This window comes from Anarrhichthys ocellatus, unplaced genomic scaffold (assembly GCF_004355925.1).
Source record: "Anarrhichthys ocellatus isolate YVR2014 unplaced genomic scaffold, GSC_Weel_1.0 scaffold8, whole genome shotgun sequence".
NCBI lineage: Eukaryota > Metazoa > Chordata > Actinopteri > Perciformes > Anarhichadidae > Anarrhichthys > Anarrhichthys ocellatus.
In genome coordinates this window covers 796621-813156 of record NW_022280038.1, presented here as the reverse complement: position 1 = coordinate 813156, position 16536 = coordinate 796621, and the positions used below count along the sequence as shown (strand labels likewise).

The 16536-nt window shown below is 42.5% G+C and overlaps 1 protein-coding gene across 1 annotated transcript; it reads right to left on the bottom strand.

Annotated features, from left to right (window-relative positions):
• Window positions 1-56: 56 nt before the first annotated feature.
• On the bottom strand, window positions 57-16287 carry sv2ba (synaptic vesicle glycoprotein 2Ba). The gene is made up of 13 exons (XM_031848622.1): window positions 16160-16287; window positions 11515-12222; window positions 6756-6936; window positions 5501-5652; window positions 4951-5084; window positions 4343-4432; window positions 3480-3593; window positions 3262-3350; window positions 2969-3133; window positions 2727-2860; window positions 2280-2480; window positions 2035-2194; window positions 57-1260 (listed from the first exon to the last, which is right to left on the bottom strand). Exons 2-13 carry the CDS (start codon window positions 11990-11992, stop codon window positions 1077-1079), a joined length of 2082 nt encoding a protein of 693 aa, XP_031704482.1. The 5' UTR covers window positions 11993-12222; window positions 16160-16287; the 3' UTR covers window positions 57-1076.
• Window positions 16288-16536: the final 249 nt, after the last annotated feature.

The window sequence follows — 16536 nt, the reverse complement described above, 5'->3', positions numbered from 1 at the left end:
CACACACACACACACACACACACACACACACACACACACACACATAGCTCAGCCATGCCATCAAAAAAAAAGTAACATGGTCCTTAGAAATCTTGACACATGTCAGAAATGCAGCAAAACTGTTCATCATCAGAACATGAAAATGAGAGCATCTTATCAAAACATGTTATCTCACAGTTTTGTATCAATAAATCAATAAACAAATTCCGTACACGTTGTCATGGCAAGATGTGACAGATGAGACTCTGATTCTACGTTACTATCACCACCTACAGAACACAGCGCTACAGTTAAGAACAGACACAACGCCTCAGTCGGGGACAGGACGCCAAACAGGAGGAGAATGTGGTTGGATTTGGATCAGCTGGGAGAAATGAACGCCTACATTTAATAAAATGGTCAATCCCGGTTTATGTCTAGAGAGATCAGACCAAGCAACTACATGTGCACTGGAGAAGACTGTACACCACAGGACAGTGCAGAATAAATAAAGAATGGGTGAACGAAAGAGGTGTTTTCTCCAAATAACAACGCCAGCAGTAATATTGCTGCTGAGCCTCGGCATCAATACATCGGGATTCAAATTATGACTATAAGTCCTCTCTCTTTCCTTTTTTTCCTTCTCCAGCGGGGAATGAAATCAAAGCACAACATGGTAACATGAACTACTTCACCTTTCAAGTACAGACATATTTTCATCTCATATTAATTTTTCTTTTCCACAAACCTCAAAGAAAACAAATGTTGCTACACTGTGTGTGTGTGTGTGTGTGTGTGTGTGTGTGTGTGTGTGTGTGTGTGACAGTTCAGGAAATGATTAAAAGGAAATGATAATCACAAGTTTTACATGACGTGACAGAAATGCTGGGCAGCCTGAGGAGCTCACAGAGGGAATAGAAAGCAACCACAGGTTCACGTAGGCAACCAGACAAAAACATTTAAATCATAACTCAGAAACACAGTTAGCGCAGCGTGGACGTTCTTCCTTGTCTTTCCATTTAAGTTTAAGCTGACACTCAGCTTTCCCCATAGCTACACAGTGGTGGAGGTCCGGAGGTCTGCAGGAGTTTGGCTGTTCAGGAGAGGATTTTCTCCCGGGTTTCGGGCAGCTTGAGAGCTACCAGACCTCCGCAGACGAGAGCGATGAAGGCCAGGATGATGGGGATGATCTTCGTGATGCCGATGAAGGCTGCAAAGATGAAGCTGGCAAGGATGGCAGCGAACTTACAGATCCCATTCAGGATACCGAATGCTGTCCCTCTGCAGGGTCACAAAGACAGATGAAGATTACGTGGCCGGCAATTAATTGAATTTGGTTGTGACAGTGCAAGTATGTTTTTTCTTGGTGAGGCAATTGCTATCTGAATAAAAATGATATACTGTTGGGCTAGACATCATCTTGGAATCAGATGGGATCCGATCAGCCGCAACACCAAATCTGGCCAAGGGTGTAAATGGGTGTGGTCCGGCTCCCTTGTTGGTCCACAGTTTAAATTCTAAACTGGGAGGCCAGATTGTCCTGAACCTTTGGTTGCTTTGTTGGACAATACTTTTTAGGGCAGAGGTTAAATTGGCATGTAGCTTCTAATACAAAAGTCAACAGGCGATTTAGATGAAAAACATTCTGTCCCTAGCAGATCAGGTTAAATTAGTAAACTAGCATTAGCTTATTAGTTGATACTACCTCTTTGTGTTGGAGAGAGTAAATCAGTAAAATTCAATAACTTAAATGTGTCATCCATACGCTCTTGACACAGCACAGAAAAGCCCATTGCTACTGGAGCTGCGTCCGATCTCTTCCCGGCGAGCATGCGACAACATTTAACGGTTCCACTGACTTGTGTTGTCACCACAACAACAATCTCGATAGTCTTCTGTACTAGTCAGATGACCATGGAAATAATTTCAATGTCTGTTCTACTCCTATTCTTTTTCTACGGGTGAGGCGTTTAGCGAACAGCTATCGGAACAAACTTTACAGAGAAGGGGTAGAGATGAACAGTGTGATGGTAGAGAGGGATAGTTGGACTGTACCTTTTCGAGGAGGGGTAGAGTTCCACAGAAATGACCTCTAATCCATTCCAGGCCGCCACACTGGTGCCATAGAAGAGACACTGCCAACATATTACAGCTCCTTGACTGAAACTTAGCAGCAACAGAAAAGTGCAGGCAGCTGACACCAACATAGAACCACCTGGAAAGACAGATGGATGATGACGAAACCATAATAAAGTCCCACCTTACTTTACCAATGCTGTGACACTTGCTGCTGATCCCACCTATTATTCTGATTCTTCCTATCTTGTCCATGAACAGTGCGGAGATGATGTTGCCAGGCAACACAGCCAAACTGCCCAGGAAGCTGACCATGTAGATGACGATGTCGTTCTCCTCCTGGAAGTTCAGATGGCAGCCCTTTTTAGGGTGGAGGAAGGTGGTGTTCTCCATTCGACAGCCTTTGAACTTCTCCTGCCAGAGGTCTGCAGAGATCACCGGGATTACATTAGGCTGTAAACAGAGGTTTTCTCCTCTCTGTGCTCGACGATGACCATATTGCAAATGAGATGAGACGTTCTAGGGTGGCATTAGTGTTTTAATATTTTACACCACTAATTAGTTGAGTTTATTGAGCCCTTTTATTGAAATTTTAAGGACCCAGCGGTGTAAAAGTTCTTTACATTTTTTATTACAATCATTATTATTATATAGTCATTTTTGTATGATACCTGTGTTATAGAAGACAGTGTTTTTGATGGTGCAATTCTCAAAGAAGGTGTTGGTTGACTTGACATCCTCAAAGTAGCAGTTTTCAAACAGAGAATCCTCGAACTTGACAGACTTTATCTCAATGTTTGCAAACCTAAATGAAAGGAGATGAAACTCATTAAGCAGCAGTATAAACAACAGTAATATATGTATATAGTATATACATACAGTATATGTGAGGGGCAGTGTCAAGGAAACCTACTTGTCATGGATGTACTCTCCCTCACGGTGGATCTGGTTGACCAGGGAGAAGTTGAAGTGGAAGCGTTCGACCCGTTCTCGGTGGAACACTTTGACCTTGGACTCGTACTCCTCGTACTGCATGTATTTGATCATGTCCGGAAACCACACTCCCAGCCCGTGGTAGCTGATACACAGAAACATACAAACCCGAGTGCATTAAAACTTTTTTTTGTGTGATTTAGTAACATTAACAGCGACATTTTTTCTCTCTTAAGATAGCTCTGCCTACAGGCTACATAGAATTGTTTCTACCTGAAAGCCAAGCAGAACCAGACAATAAACAGGAAGAGGCCTTGCAGTCTGAGCTCTGGGGCTGATAGGGACATGATGTTAGCCATCACCTAAAAGAGGAACAGATAATAAAAAAAAAACATGGTAAGGTCAGCTGGAAAACAAATGCAACGTGTTTTTGTTCAATTCTTCGTATTCTTTTCTATCTTAGCATTTTAGCGTAGCAGTGATCCGCAGACCTGTTGCAACATGGTCATGTGTCTGACGGTCCAGCGCTGGAAGGCCGTCCCGGTGTCACTCTGGATCTCTATGAAGTCGTCCTCCTGGGTTTCCGGTGTCTTAATGTTGGTCGCCTTCACAAAGAGAGAGGAGTTTGAACATATTAAAGACAATAACTTCATATTCATTTCCCGATTGTGTCCCAACGGAAATTCAGATTTCATCATCATTTAATATAAAGATTTTTAAACAAGGATTTCACAAAAACCTGAACATTTTTATTTAGGAAAGAAAGAAGGACACATTGACATTTCTTTTCTTAAAATGTAATTTGTCTTTATTAGGACATCTGCGTTACATTCTCACTGATATTAGAACATGTGTAGGCCATTCGGTCACCTGATAATAAGCCAGAAGTGGAGCTTATTGCTACTTAGTCTTTTTTTGTGTGTGTATACAAATCACACAGCATGTGACACAATGCACAATAACAAGACCCTGAAACCGAAGCAGCTAAGTGGAATTCAGCAGTCATTCATTTTTATATTTCCACCTGTGCTCACCTGGCTTGAAGAGTTCCACCTGTGTAGTCTGATGAAATAGCTTTCTGAAAGCGAACTGTTTTTATCTGACAGCAAAGACAGATTTTGATTAGAAAATGTTACTGCCAATTTGAAATTTGACTGTGGGTCAGCTTTTTCTTGCTCTAAACTATTATTGTCATATCGGCCTTTAAAAATCCACTATCGGTCTGGCTCCATATCGTTGCTTACATTTGAATGCCATCATTTATGTCATTTTTGACGACTGATATCATGTGCATTTATGTCGTTAACGAACTGCAAAATCTGATAACTGATTGCTGAGCGAAAACGGCACTCACAGTGAACACTCTCTCTGGCTCCCCCTTGGCCTTCCAGTTGGTGTCGTGAACTTGACGCAGGATCATCCACGCCTCATCATGTCGGGCACTCTTGGAAAAAAAAACACACACACAGACATACGAACGCATCAATCCTCTCAGGGTTTCCGACACGTTTATTTCCCAGATGCAGCTGAGCAACAATGTTCCCATGATGTCTGCCTCTTATCAGATAGGGGGGGCGTGTGATAATTTGGTGGGTGTGTGATATGTTGGAGCGGCCCTGCTGTAACATGCAAACACAATACCACATGTGGTTAAAGGGCTGACAATGAACGTGGGTGAGAAAGCAGGGGTGGGTGGTGTTCTGGTGGCGCCTTAGCAGCCTTTCGCTACCTTTGCACAGCAGTGGGATGTTGCAGTGGTGGCCAATGATGACTCAACATTCTTAGCCAATCACAGTTTGACGTTTAATATTGGACACTGACATAATGAATATTATCAATCTTAAGATTCTTAATCCATCCCGTATTAGCAGTGCAGATAAATGTGTTTTTAAAAAAAATGCTTTGCAGACAATAAAACCACATATTTTAATCTTGTTTTTATCTGGCGACATTGAATCTGACCTCCAGGAGGAAACGTGGGCTCTCCGGCATGAAGACGACTCCGACGAGTGCAGCCAGCGCAGGGAAGAGGCACACCAGGATGAATAACCTCCAACTGTGGATCTGGAACTCTGAGCCGATGGCGAAGCCCCAGCCTGGAAAATCATCCAGCAAAGAGCATGTTATATTTAACACACCTTTGGTTTATACAAAATCTATTTTTATGCACCGATGAATCCATTTTGCCATGAGTTGTTGCATTTGAAAACATTGAATGGATTTAAAAACTGTGACAACCAGTTGGATTCCAATAGAATTATTTTCATTTCCTGATGGTGGCATAATTTTGACTTATTTTAGCGTGAGTTATTCATATTTATTTTCCTGGGGGAAATTCTCTAGATGAGGCTCAAGCACAACAATTCATTTAGACCCATCCCTGTCGTTCGTGGAGACTGAGAAGAAAAAAATTGTCAAACAACTAAATGCACCTCCAGTGAAGTCAAATTCAAACGTGAGTCTCATCCATGTGTGTGTCTGGTTGTGTTGAGTCAGCGCGTGCGTTCGTTACCATAGTGAGGGATGATTCCCCAGGCGGTGAAGGAGGCGTACAGGCCTCCCAGCATCCAGAACATGCAGAGCCAGCTCAGGTGCTCCCCGCGTTTATCCATCTGCAGGAACTCGGCATAGTAGGTGTACACTATCGGGATGGAGCCGCCGATTCTGGGGGAGGAATCGCAAGACGCCTGAGAAAATGGTCTCCCTCAATAAACACCTTGATGTTTGTCCATCATTCTCTGAGGAATTGGAGGATGATTTGCTGGGATTTCTATTAGTGATTGTGAGTTCATTCATTCTGATGACTTTACTGCAAGTATCTTTTTAAAAAAGGTTGATTCCCCCAAATTACACAAAACACACTTACTATGGATGTCTAGCTACATACTTTAGATATTTTTATTTATTTGTCCAGACTTTGAGACATCTGTCTCTGACTCCAACCCCACACATTGGAGGTGCATGGAATTACATTTTTAATGCCGGAAACGTTAAATATTACATTTAAAAGACTCAACAGCAATGTGCAACAAACTCTTAGCAATATTGATACAGTACGTTCAACATCAAGATAACCATTGACTTTCACTTGAGTCTGCTTGCTCCTTGTGTCTTGACTAACACGGGGCTCATCATCAGCAACAGAGGACTGTTTTATTCTGGTTACGTCAGCTTTGCAAAAAGCTCAAACATCAGTATTGCAGGTCCGGGTCCACTCAGGCGTCACTCACTCATTATCGATAGAAATGTGTAGGAAAAAAAAAAGAAGCTCCACCCCAAGGTGCTGGCGACAGCAGAAAGTCAGCGATAAAACGCAAATGAAAAACAAGCAAAGAGCATTGTTCACTCGTTTTAATTGGTGTAAGAAAGAAATGCTCTAATGGAGTAAACATATGGAGTAAACGTATAATGTAAATGTGCTTTATTAACGAAGAAAATAAACTGACAATTTTATCGACTGGTGTTCCTGATTTACGTCCTCTCTCTACCTCTGGCTGTTCTCAAAGGGCCCCAGTTTGGTTTAATGGAAGTGCTTCCCATCACTCATCCCCCCTTAAATGCCAAGTGTCTTATTTTGGAACAGACGCCGTCAAATACAAGGGGGGGAATTCGTTTTTTCCCGCCAAAAAAAACTGAAATGTTACAGACTTTTCCACTAAAAAAGATTAATGATGGCAAAGGTCAGTGATTATAAAAAGCCAGTCGAGGCGTCTGACTCTCAGGCAAATGTGAGTGTGAACATCCATACAGAAGTAAACGCGTCTCACCCAAAGCCGGAGCAGAACCGGAAGAAGAGGAAGAAGCCGTAGCTCTGAGCGAAGCAGGACAGGAAGGAGAAGACCAGGTCGATGGTCAGGACGTAGATCAGACACTTCCTCCTCCCCATCTTGTCAGATAGACCCCCCCACACCAGCGCCCCCACCATCATGGCCACGTACACCAGAAGACCTGGGAACACACACACAAATACAAAACCCCATTTGACCTTTACACTTAAAGGTCAATATGCATGTTTTACTCCCTTAATGCACACTGGATGTCATTGAAACACACAGTGTTTGGCTCTGCAGGCTCTGCATTAATACTGTATGTACTTGCACACATATGCAAACACACAAACATCACTGGGAGGAAAAACTGTGGTAGATCTGTTATTAAAAAAAAAGAGCCATGATCTCCACAAGGGGGCTCTCTTCACCCTCGAATGAACACAGAGCAAGCGGGAATTCATCACACTTTGCACCGTGATTCAGTGTGAAGCATCCTCACACATGCACGCTCTGATCAACAAAGAAAACGTAAATAAGACTGATAATGAAGCTCTCAAGATTTTTGATTGAGCAATAAAGGTCATAATCATTTTTTAGTGCATCACTTCCACAATATTCACCGTCCATATATATATATATATATATATATATATATATATATATATATATTCTCCTTTTAAAGTTTGACATGTTATTGTTACTTTGATTACACGCTTTAACAAGGCAAAATTCGTTCTGTCGCATTTTATTTTATGTTATTTCTTAGTCACAGCGACCTGGAGCATATCCCAGCATGCACCACACAGGAGGTCTACTCTGTCATTAGATTTTTGTTGCAACGGTTACCGACTGTGCCGAACATTAGAGATAACAATCATTGCTTCCTGTTTATTAATGTCTCTAGGGAGAGTATTATGCTCTAACCTACAACCTGGGCCGTCCACCTTGCCGTGTTGTTTAACCCTCCAGACCCATACCTCCTGCCTGCTCTGTGTGTTTTACTACACAGCCCTAATTACAGTGGGACTAAGCAGCTTAACGGCACGTGGAGCCGTAGTGTGCACCTTCCCCTGTGGATTACGAGGCCATCCGAACGCTTCGGCGCTTCCACACGCCGCGCTGCACATCCCCCTAAATCATTCAACAAGAGACTTTGCTGAGGGCACCGGGAGACGAAGAGTCAGGGCTAACATGTCAACTAATATCTTGGCCAAGTTGTTGCTGAGGGCAATATGTATGCCTTATGTAGGCACATGGGCCGGGTGACAGGAATGGCCTTGTGATTGGACGGTCCGTCCTTCAGGTGGAGGCCGAGGATCAACACCCGCAGTAACAAGCTATCTGTCTGTTGAGCACAGCGGAGACACGGAATCCCTGGAGGGCAAAGACCAATTTTCCCTTTTCTGTTACAGCATAAAAAGTGAAAGCACTGTAAGTGCACATCACACATCTAGATGCAGAGGCAATTATCCTGCAGACACCTGGACGGCATGCATTTTCCAAGTATACAATATGTTCAGACTAAAGAAATGTGAACCCTGTGTACATAATTCAACAGATGAGCATTTTCAGTGTGCAGATGACTTTGTTATGAGAAATTAAACTCATTACTGATGTTGCAGTATTAGCTCCATTTCTACAATCAAAACTTTACAGGATTGATTGAATTTGTATCCAGTGAATGAAAGTTAAAATTGTTGGAAGCAGCTGTTCGCAAATTCAGACTTAGCCTATATAACATACCAGGCTGCACTGCAGAAACTACTTCTTATCTAGAGAGTTGTTATAGCTGGTAATATGTACAGCCTGTCATGGTCCTGTTCTTGTTTCCTGTTTTATTTTGATAGATTCACCTTTTGTGTCATGTTTGGTTTTACTTCCTGCCTTTGTGTGTTTTTACCGCCTTTGCGATTCTGCTCTCGATGTGTATTCAGTCTGTGTTTCCCCTGTTTCATTGTCAGTACGTCGTTGCTCCTTTTGGGTAGTGCTTCATTAGACAGCGCTAAAGATTTCACAGCAACTGATTTACACGTTCCTTAAATTTGAATCATATAACCCAATTTAGTAAATAATCCCTTTTAAACTAGCTAGTTGTTACAACTAACTAAGGAAGAACTTGACATGCAATGACTAATGATAAATTGGCACAGTTTAAGAGAGAATTTAACATGAGTGTAGTGAAGCTGTCATTGTGTAAACGGACAAAGAAATTCTCTACAAACAGTAAAAAATCAAAGTTGATCAACAGGAAAAAGACGGAACTTGAGACATCTTGTTTGGTTGACATGTGAATAAATCAATTAATGCGAATCACCAAATGTATTCTACATTAACCCTTGAATAGCAGCGGGAAAGCATCATAAAATATCTATTTAATTGCAGTTCCAGTTCTATTACATATATACGCATTAGCTGCATTGCTATTTTGTATTGCTATTACATTACAAGTTTAACAATTTCCTTGAGATAACTGGTTAAATCACATGAAGTCTGAGATTTAAAACCTGCCATAACTGTCCCTTCTTTGTCTCCAGCAATGTGTCTCCCGCTATTAGCCTCTCGTGTTTACACCAATGGATTAAACAATAAAACCACCATGCAGGCCGAGTGCACCGGCTATCCTCCTCTTGTCAACAAAAGGTTGGGAGTCTTCTCTGCTATCCAACACTCAGGTTAAGATTAAGTACATTTCTGCTCTGGTGAGTCTGGTGAACAGAGCATGAGGGACAATCAAAAAAAGGATCATCCTGCAGATCTAATTCATATTCTCAGCCGATGATCGGCGCTCCCCTCTCGCTCTGCCCAAACAGACGCTGTGATTTAATTTTCGCCGGGGCCCTCCTCCTGCTACCACAGCCTGTCAGAGGCCTGAAGCGTATCTGACAGCTCCGCACCAGGCGCTGCAGGCCGCCAGGCTCTCTGACTGCTGCAACATGCTCCATATTAGCCTGGGAACACACGCTGAATACAATCACCTCCAGGTTCCTCATCAATCTCTCGCAATGCTTCATCCCAGGAGCCTGTTGTTAAGACGAAATGAGCTATGCACAACCTGCCACATTGCCTGGCTGCATGCGAGGCCTGGGAAATAAGGTGAGGGGCTTTAATTTGCAGTTTGGTTGTCTGCACAGAAAGTGAGGAACAGACGCTTTCAGGGTACATTTCCGAGTAAGTTGGGTCTATGCTGCATACAAATTTTAATATTCATTTTTTTGCCATGTTTACTGTTGTGCAGGGGCGTTTCTAGGATTCAAAGAAAGGGGGGGCTTAGCCCCAAGGGGAGTGGCATGTTTGTGCGCATAGCATGCGGCAATTTTTTTTGGGGCCCATTTGGGGCCGTGGATATCCATTGTTTCAGACAGTTCATAGATTGGTTCAATCAGAAAGAGCGGGATTTTGCTCTGTAGTTTTGCTTGCATGCAGTATATGATAACACAAGAGACAGAATTTCAGGGTCATAGTGAAATTTGACAACACAAATATGAACTTTTCTCAAATAAAGAGAGAGAAATAATTTTCCTGCTTGTAAAGGAAAAACGGATAAACTAGTTTTTTTTTTTTTTTTAAGCCAATAATGCCAAATTATTTGGGGGGGCTGAAGAACATTTTAGGGGGGCTTCAGCCCCCCTAAAATAGGCCTAACGACGCCCCTGCTGTTGTGGTATAATATTTGGGAACGAATAAAGCTGGCAGGCTAAGGAAATAAAGGAAACTCTCTCCACAGTATATTCAACTTTCAAAGCATATTGAAAGCAGGCGCTTATTTCTGTGTCTGGTATCTGACATATTTAAACAATTAACATGTGGTGTCGTGATCCTCCAGTCAACTTTCGGACATTAGGGTTCAATGCCAAGGCTCATCCGGTGGACCTAAACTCTTATGAGGACGCACAATGTTGCCTATTTTCTTAATTTTTGTATTTGCAAGCTTTGCACCAGCGCCTGCGGGATATTTCTGTCTGTGGTCTGCGACCATGTGCCGTCAAGAGCCAAACATATGCAGGATTTTGTCTCAGCCAAGCACAACAGCAGATCATTTCACTAATGGGGTTTCTCGTCTTTAGGTAAAATTTGGAACCCTTCAACAGATCATTATAATTAGCTAGACTTGTAATTAGCTGGTTTGGAGAAACATGTTTGCTAAACCAGTTTTTTAGCCATGCTAGCTGTACAGACATTTATCGTACAAAGAGGGTGAATTCTATCAACTCAGGCGGTCCTCTGGCATTTCCTGTTACGCCATCAGAGAGTTGAAATTTGTGGCTTTGCGTGAAGTGTCTGTACAACAATTTCATATATTACTATGCACTTTGATACACAAATTCCTGTTCCCCTCAGGATGAATTTGAATGGCTTTGAAGACGGTATCATCAAATCAAAACCTTGTTTTATAACTAAATACCTGCATACTAAATGACATCAGCCTCAGGTGTGTTTTGGGTTTAGCAAATGTTAGCATGCTAACACGCTAAACTAAGATGATGAATATGGTAAACATTACACCTGCTAAACACAGTTAGCATAGTCATTGTGAAGATGTTAGAATGCTTAAGTTAGCACTTATCTCAAAGTTTTCTTGCTTACATTTTTTTTTACCTATTCTATCCAAAGAAACCAAATTGAAACCAAATGTATATGTAATTTATATATTTAAATTTGGAATGAAAAACTGAAGCCAGGTTCATGTACGTTTTTGCCACACACACTTAGTAGAAACCTCAGTTTTTCCACCTTCCCTCCCTCTGCTGTCACTTACCCAGCAATCCTTTGTCGGAGTTGGATATGCACATGTCCTTCTCAGCACTGGGCAGGACGAAGCCCACCACGAAGCCGTCCACTCCGTCGGCCATCAGCGCCAGGCCCAGCACGAAGAACAGCATCCACTGGAAGCGCCCGTGGCCGCAGTCCTCCATGATGGTCTCGTACTGCTCTGGCAGGTTGTCCTCCTCCTCTTCCTGCTGGACAGCCTGACGGGCTTTCCTCCTGGCCTCCATCCGAGCCGCCCGCCGCGCCTCTTTGATCTCGTCAGGGTGGGGGACACCTTGGTACTCCCCCTCGTACATCTGCTCGTCATCGTCCGCGCCCTCCGTGGCGTCGCTACGAGCGTCCTCGTCCTGCGGAGGGTAGTCGGCCTGGTAGGGGTAGCCATCTTGACCTCCCCCATCCTGGGTGTAAGTGTATTCCCCACCTTCTGTCACCTGCTGGCTCACGTTGTTGTGATAGGGGTCATCCATGGTTCCTGCTGGGTGCAAACTGACTTTGCCTTGTCGCCGTCGTACTCTAAGGAAGCTCAAGTTGTCAGCTATAATGGCATAATCCTCCTGAGGAGCTGTGAGTTGCTCTCGGTGTTAGTGCAGGAATTCTGTGCGATCTTCTGGGAAGTCTCGGCCTCAAATGTAAGGCCTCAATTGCTGCCTTGAAAGATTTTTACCTTCCTTGACGTGCACAGTGCTGCATGCTGAACCTAAAACACAATGCACACCACACATTGCAAATTATCTGTCAGCAGAACGGCAAAGGAGAACGCACTTGTAGAAGGCAGAGACATTGCCATGCAACAGTGCCCTTTGGGACGGCCTGTGACCTGCCGAGTCAAGTCACAATTACAGTCTCAAATGGCTCAACAACATTCATATTGTGGAAACATTAAGGAAGTACATCATGACCTTTGACTCTCTTTGACAAAGTCCTTGGAACTATAGAAGTATGTGATTTGCCTATATATGTCATGTAATCTTAGAAGGTCAAAACATTTCTTTGTATTTCATTTCACTCCCACAGCTTATGTTAACTGTTTTGTCTAGCTTTTTGTTGCTTTGCTTTAGTTCCCTATCCTGTCAATCCAATCCATGTTAGGTTATTTATTACTTCATGTAAAGGACTTAAAGTCATACATGAATACAGGCTATTATTCTAGACAGAAATTAAAAGTGTAATTTGGCAGAACGGAGCAGTTCAGGACTTCCAGTCTCCCTTGCAGGCCGCATGTGCTTCCACACAACCAGATAATCTCATTGTCCCTCTACCCTCAGATGCTGTGACGCCATTTTGATCCATCACACAGCGCTGCTGCAACAATGACACATTCAGATCTGTCTTGATTTTCATAGTGACCAGAGGCTAGGGGCACCAACAGGATGACAGTAACACAAATTATTTATCGTTTTAGGAAAGTTGGTTGTCACATGCTTCATTGTCATGATTAAGTGACTTGCACAGTGAAGTGAGGCACATATTCTTACAAATCAAGCATCTGTCAGCCTGGGGCTGGCTCCTCTGTATATTACAGATAAAGAAAGATGACATATAACGTTTTGTGACAGACAACCAAGCAGCATAGCAAAAAGTAGAGCACACAATGAGAAATGAGTCACTTTGTTAAACTATAAAGTAACACAAACCTTCATTTAACCTCCATGCTCACATTAGTTTTTTACTTGTCCTGCAACAACTACATTCTTGCTCAAGTGCATCCTGGTAGTACTGCACTATCTATAAAGTAATGCATGTAACTTTTACAGTGGAAATTACAGAATAATGGTAAAACTAAATGGGTATTACTTGGTATATGACTATTTCTTGTTATATGTGTATTACTTGTTGTATGGGCATTAGTTGTTTTGGTATTACTTGTTATAAAGCTATTACCTACGGGTATTACTTGTTACATTGGTATTACATGTTATATACGTATTACTTGTTATATGAGTATTATTTGTTGTATATGTATTAATTGTTGGATATTACTTGCTATATCGAAATTACTTGTTATATGGGTGTTAATCGTTATCCTGCCGTTACTTGTTACACGGTTACTACTAGTTGTGTGTTAATTGGTATATGGTACTTTTAACAATGCATCACTTGATATATGAAAGACTTCAGGAACTTATCGTCTGACAAGTGGATGGCCGGTTTGGGTTGGTCTGTCCTGGTTTGGCGCCAACATGACGAGCACTGTAATTTAATCCAGATTAAGAGTGGAGATTTTTTTTTTTTCATTTGGCCCTCGTTGCCTCACATCATTGTTTCATCATGAAAGTCATAGAGGTGGCTGGCAGTGGATTATGGAGTCTGGATTGACGCACTGAAATGTACCTGCTGCTCTTGGATGTGTAGTTTGTGAAATCCCAAAGTGGGCGTTTCATGCAATGATCATTTTTGCTGTTGTTGACGCGAGTAATGAGCGGAATTGCAGTACCATGATTTGAGCAAGATCATCTTAGCGCGTCATGCCATGTTGTTGTTTTTTTCATTTGTTGTTTCCTTCAGTAACCTGAATAATACATGAACAATTCAGGGGAGAAAGTGAGAGGACGGATGCTCACTCTGGTCGAGGGAAGCGGTGTTGCTTTCATCATCCTGCTGCTGCAGCGCCTTTACTCACACAGCTGGCGCTTACATAACAGAGTACAGCTGCCTGTACTCCCCCCCCCCCGTCTCCCTCCCTCACCCTTCTCTTTTATCCTATTGATCTGTGTTTGAGTTTATGAATGTATCAAGTCGACCGCCCTTACCCCCGACTCATGCACATTAATTCAGATGTCAAATCAGCATCTTTCGCCTGTGCAGAGTTTGAATAGGTCGTGATCTGCCTTCCTCCGGGGGCGTCCACCAGGGTTGAAAAGTCAAAGAGCTCCTTTGAATCATGAAAATCAATGTGAGTCTGAGTTTTAACAGGAAGCAGATAGGTCACTGTGTAATTTACCAAAAGCTATCTCAATTTCACAAGTGACCTACCGTCGCAATCATTTATTAGTTTGCTTGAGCCAAACTCTGCCGACTTTGCTTCGTTAGCTTCTGTTGCTTTTTCTCCGGAGAGGGACTTACCCACGAGTGAAGTAGCATATTAATGCTGCGGTAGCAGACTTTGGAAGGATGGCTGTATCAACACGCAGTAGATAAAGCCGTTCGAGCATCATTTACGCCGCCCTGTCACCTGGAATTCACTCAGCCACAAGCTTCCTCTGCTGGTCACAGAGCAGCTCCAAGTTTCTGGCTCTGCTTTCCCATAAGTGGTTACAGACAGTTGGGGAAGTGTTTATTTATTGACTTTCTTCACCGATATTTGCACATCCAGGGACTTGGATGTAAGCTGTTATAAAAAAAAGGATAATATAATTAAAATCTTGACTTGTTTGTTTGTCTGTCACGGTTATAATTAAGCAATTTTAACCTCAGATGCGTTCCATTATGTATGTACGCTTTGCATTTTGTCATCTCCATCCCTTTTTCTTTTATAATCTGTTTTGCACAAGATGTTTTAATCAGCCCCTCTGGGTGACTCCATTACACGTGCACAGTTTGTATTAGTTGCTTCCCCTCAATCTGCTTTCATTGCGTTGTTTTTATTTGTACTAAACTTGGAACTCAACCAAGAGAGTTGATTTAAAAGAAAAATCCCTCCCTGCATCTACAATGTTTGATCCGAACCTGACAGCTGATTTGCTTTATCATACATGCATGGGGAAATAATGCACCTGAACAGTTATTGAAAGGATAAAAAAAACAAAAACATGCTGCATAACATGATTTCCATTTGTCCTGGCACAAAAAATGTCTGGCACCTTTCTTCCAGTTTGCACCACCAAGGTTCCACAGAACAGCAAGGTAAAGGGGTTTGAATGCCACTGAGGCCAGAGATATTACACACACACGTACTGTTTCTTTAAAAACAACAAAAGAAAACATCTATGATCTACCTATCTACTGCATGCTTTGTATATGTCGGTGGTAAAACTCAACTGTCACAGCGGTGAGTTTATTTTAATCTCAGCTATTGTGTGACCTCGAGAGGTCAAAGTAAGATCCAACACGATTTCTGGGGACCACCTGTCCGCTAACCTGTCAGGTTATGTTTATTAGCAACATGTTTCTGAGTCCCGTAATGTCACTAGGTCAGCTGAGGAGCAGGAGTTGCCGTTTTGGGCCTTATTAAGAATGTCACTTGATATTTGCATGCCAATAACTTTGCTACCGGGAAATGCAACGCTGAATAGACCCTGATGACAGAGACAGTACATTCAATATCCTCTTTCCTACACATCTCTACGCATCAGCTCCAAACAAAAGCTGACAAATGTGACCAATGATACAATGTGTTGCAAAAACATCTTGTTTTAAGAGTAGCAGGGGGACTTGAGATTGGCAAATAATAATTTATTCATGGCCTGGAACATTTCTATTTAGATGAAAGGATTCAGTTACACACATGTTGATGGCTGATCTATAACTGCTACATTTTGATGTTTTTGTAACAGATAAAACGAGAACAATAAATGATGGCACCGCAGGTATCTTTTCAGCCTAAATGATTCCTCGCTCCCTCACGAAACTGTTAAACTAAATGGCACAATGCATCTGAACAGCAGCATGGAAGGAAAACAAAGTTGTTGTCTTACCAGAGTTGGGTATCTCCTTAATGTCAAAATGACTTCTGAACAAAACAAACATAAATAAAAATGTGCAAACGTCCAAGTAGCATTTTCCAAATGTCCAAAGCCTACATGTCGGTTTATCCTAAGGCCGAGCTGCAGCCAAGGCTGAGAGATTAAGATCCAGCCTCACGATCCCCCGCCACCACCAACCCCTCCCTCACCAAGGCTCATCCCTACAGGAACTAACGCCCCCACCACACCCCCCCAACCCCCACCTCTAGGACCCAGTGGTACAGTCCTTCAAGTGTAAAGAGCAACAGGCTACACAGATAGAGGCTGCAGAATGTGGAGACTCTCCACAGGGTTTTTAGCGATACTCTTGATCCCTGCAGACGCTCCTC

What these genes read in the sequence shown, in the direction of transcription:
- sv2ba (XM_031848622.1), bottom strand. Translation starts at nt 11,992, where the DNA reads ATGGATGACCCCTATCACAACAACGTGAGCCAGCAGGTGACAGAAGGT. An exon ending in AGCCAGAGAGAGTGTTCACT is followed by an intron (nt 3,594 to 4,342) that starts GTGAGTGCCGTT and finishes CTCTTTGTGAAG; the next exon opens with GCGACCAACATTAAGACACC. An exon ending in ACATGACCATGTTGCAACAG is followed by an intron (nt 3,351 to 3,479) that starts GTCTGCGGATCA and finishes TTCCTCTTTTAG; the next exon opens with GTGATGGCTAACATCATGTC.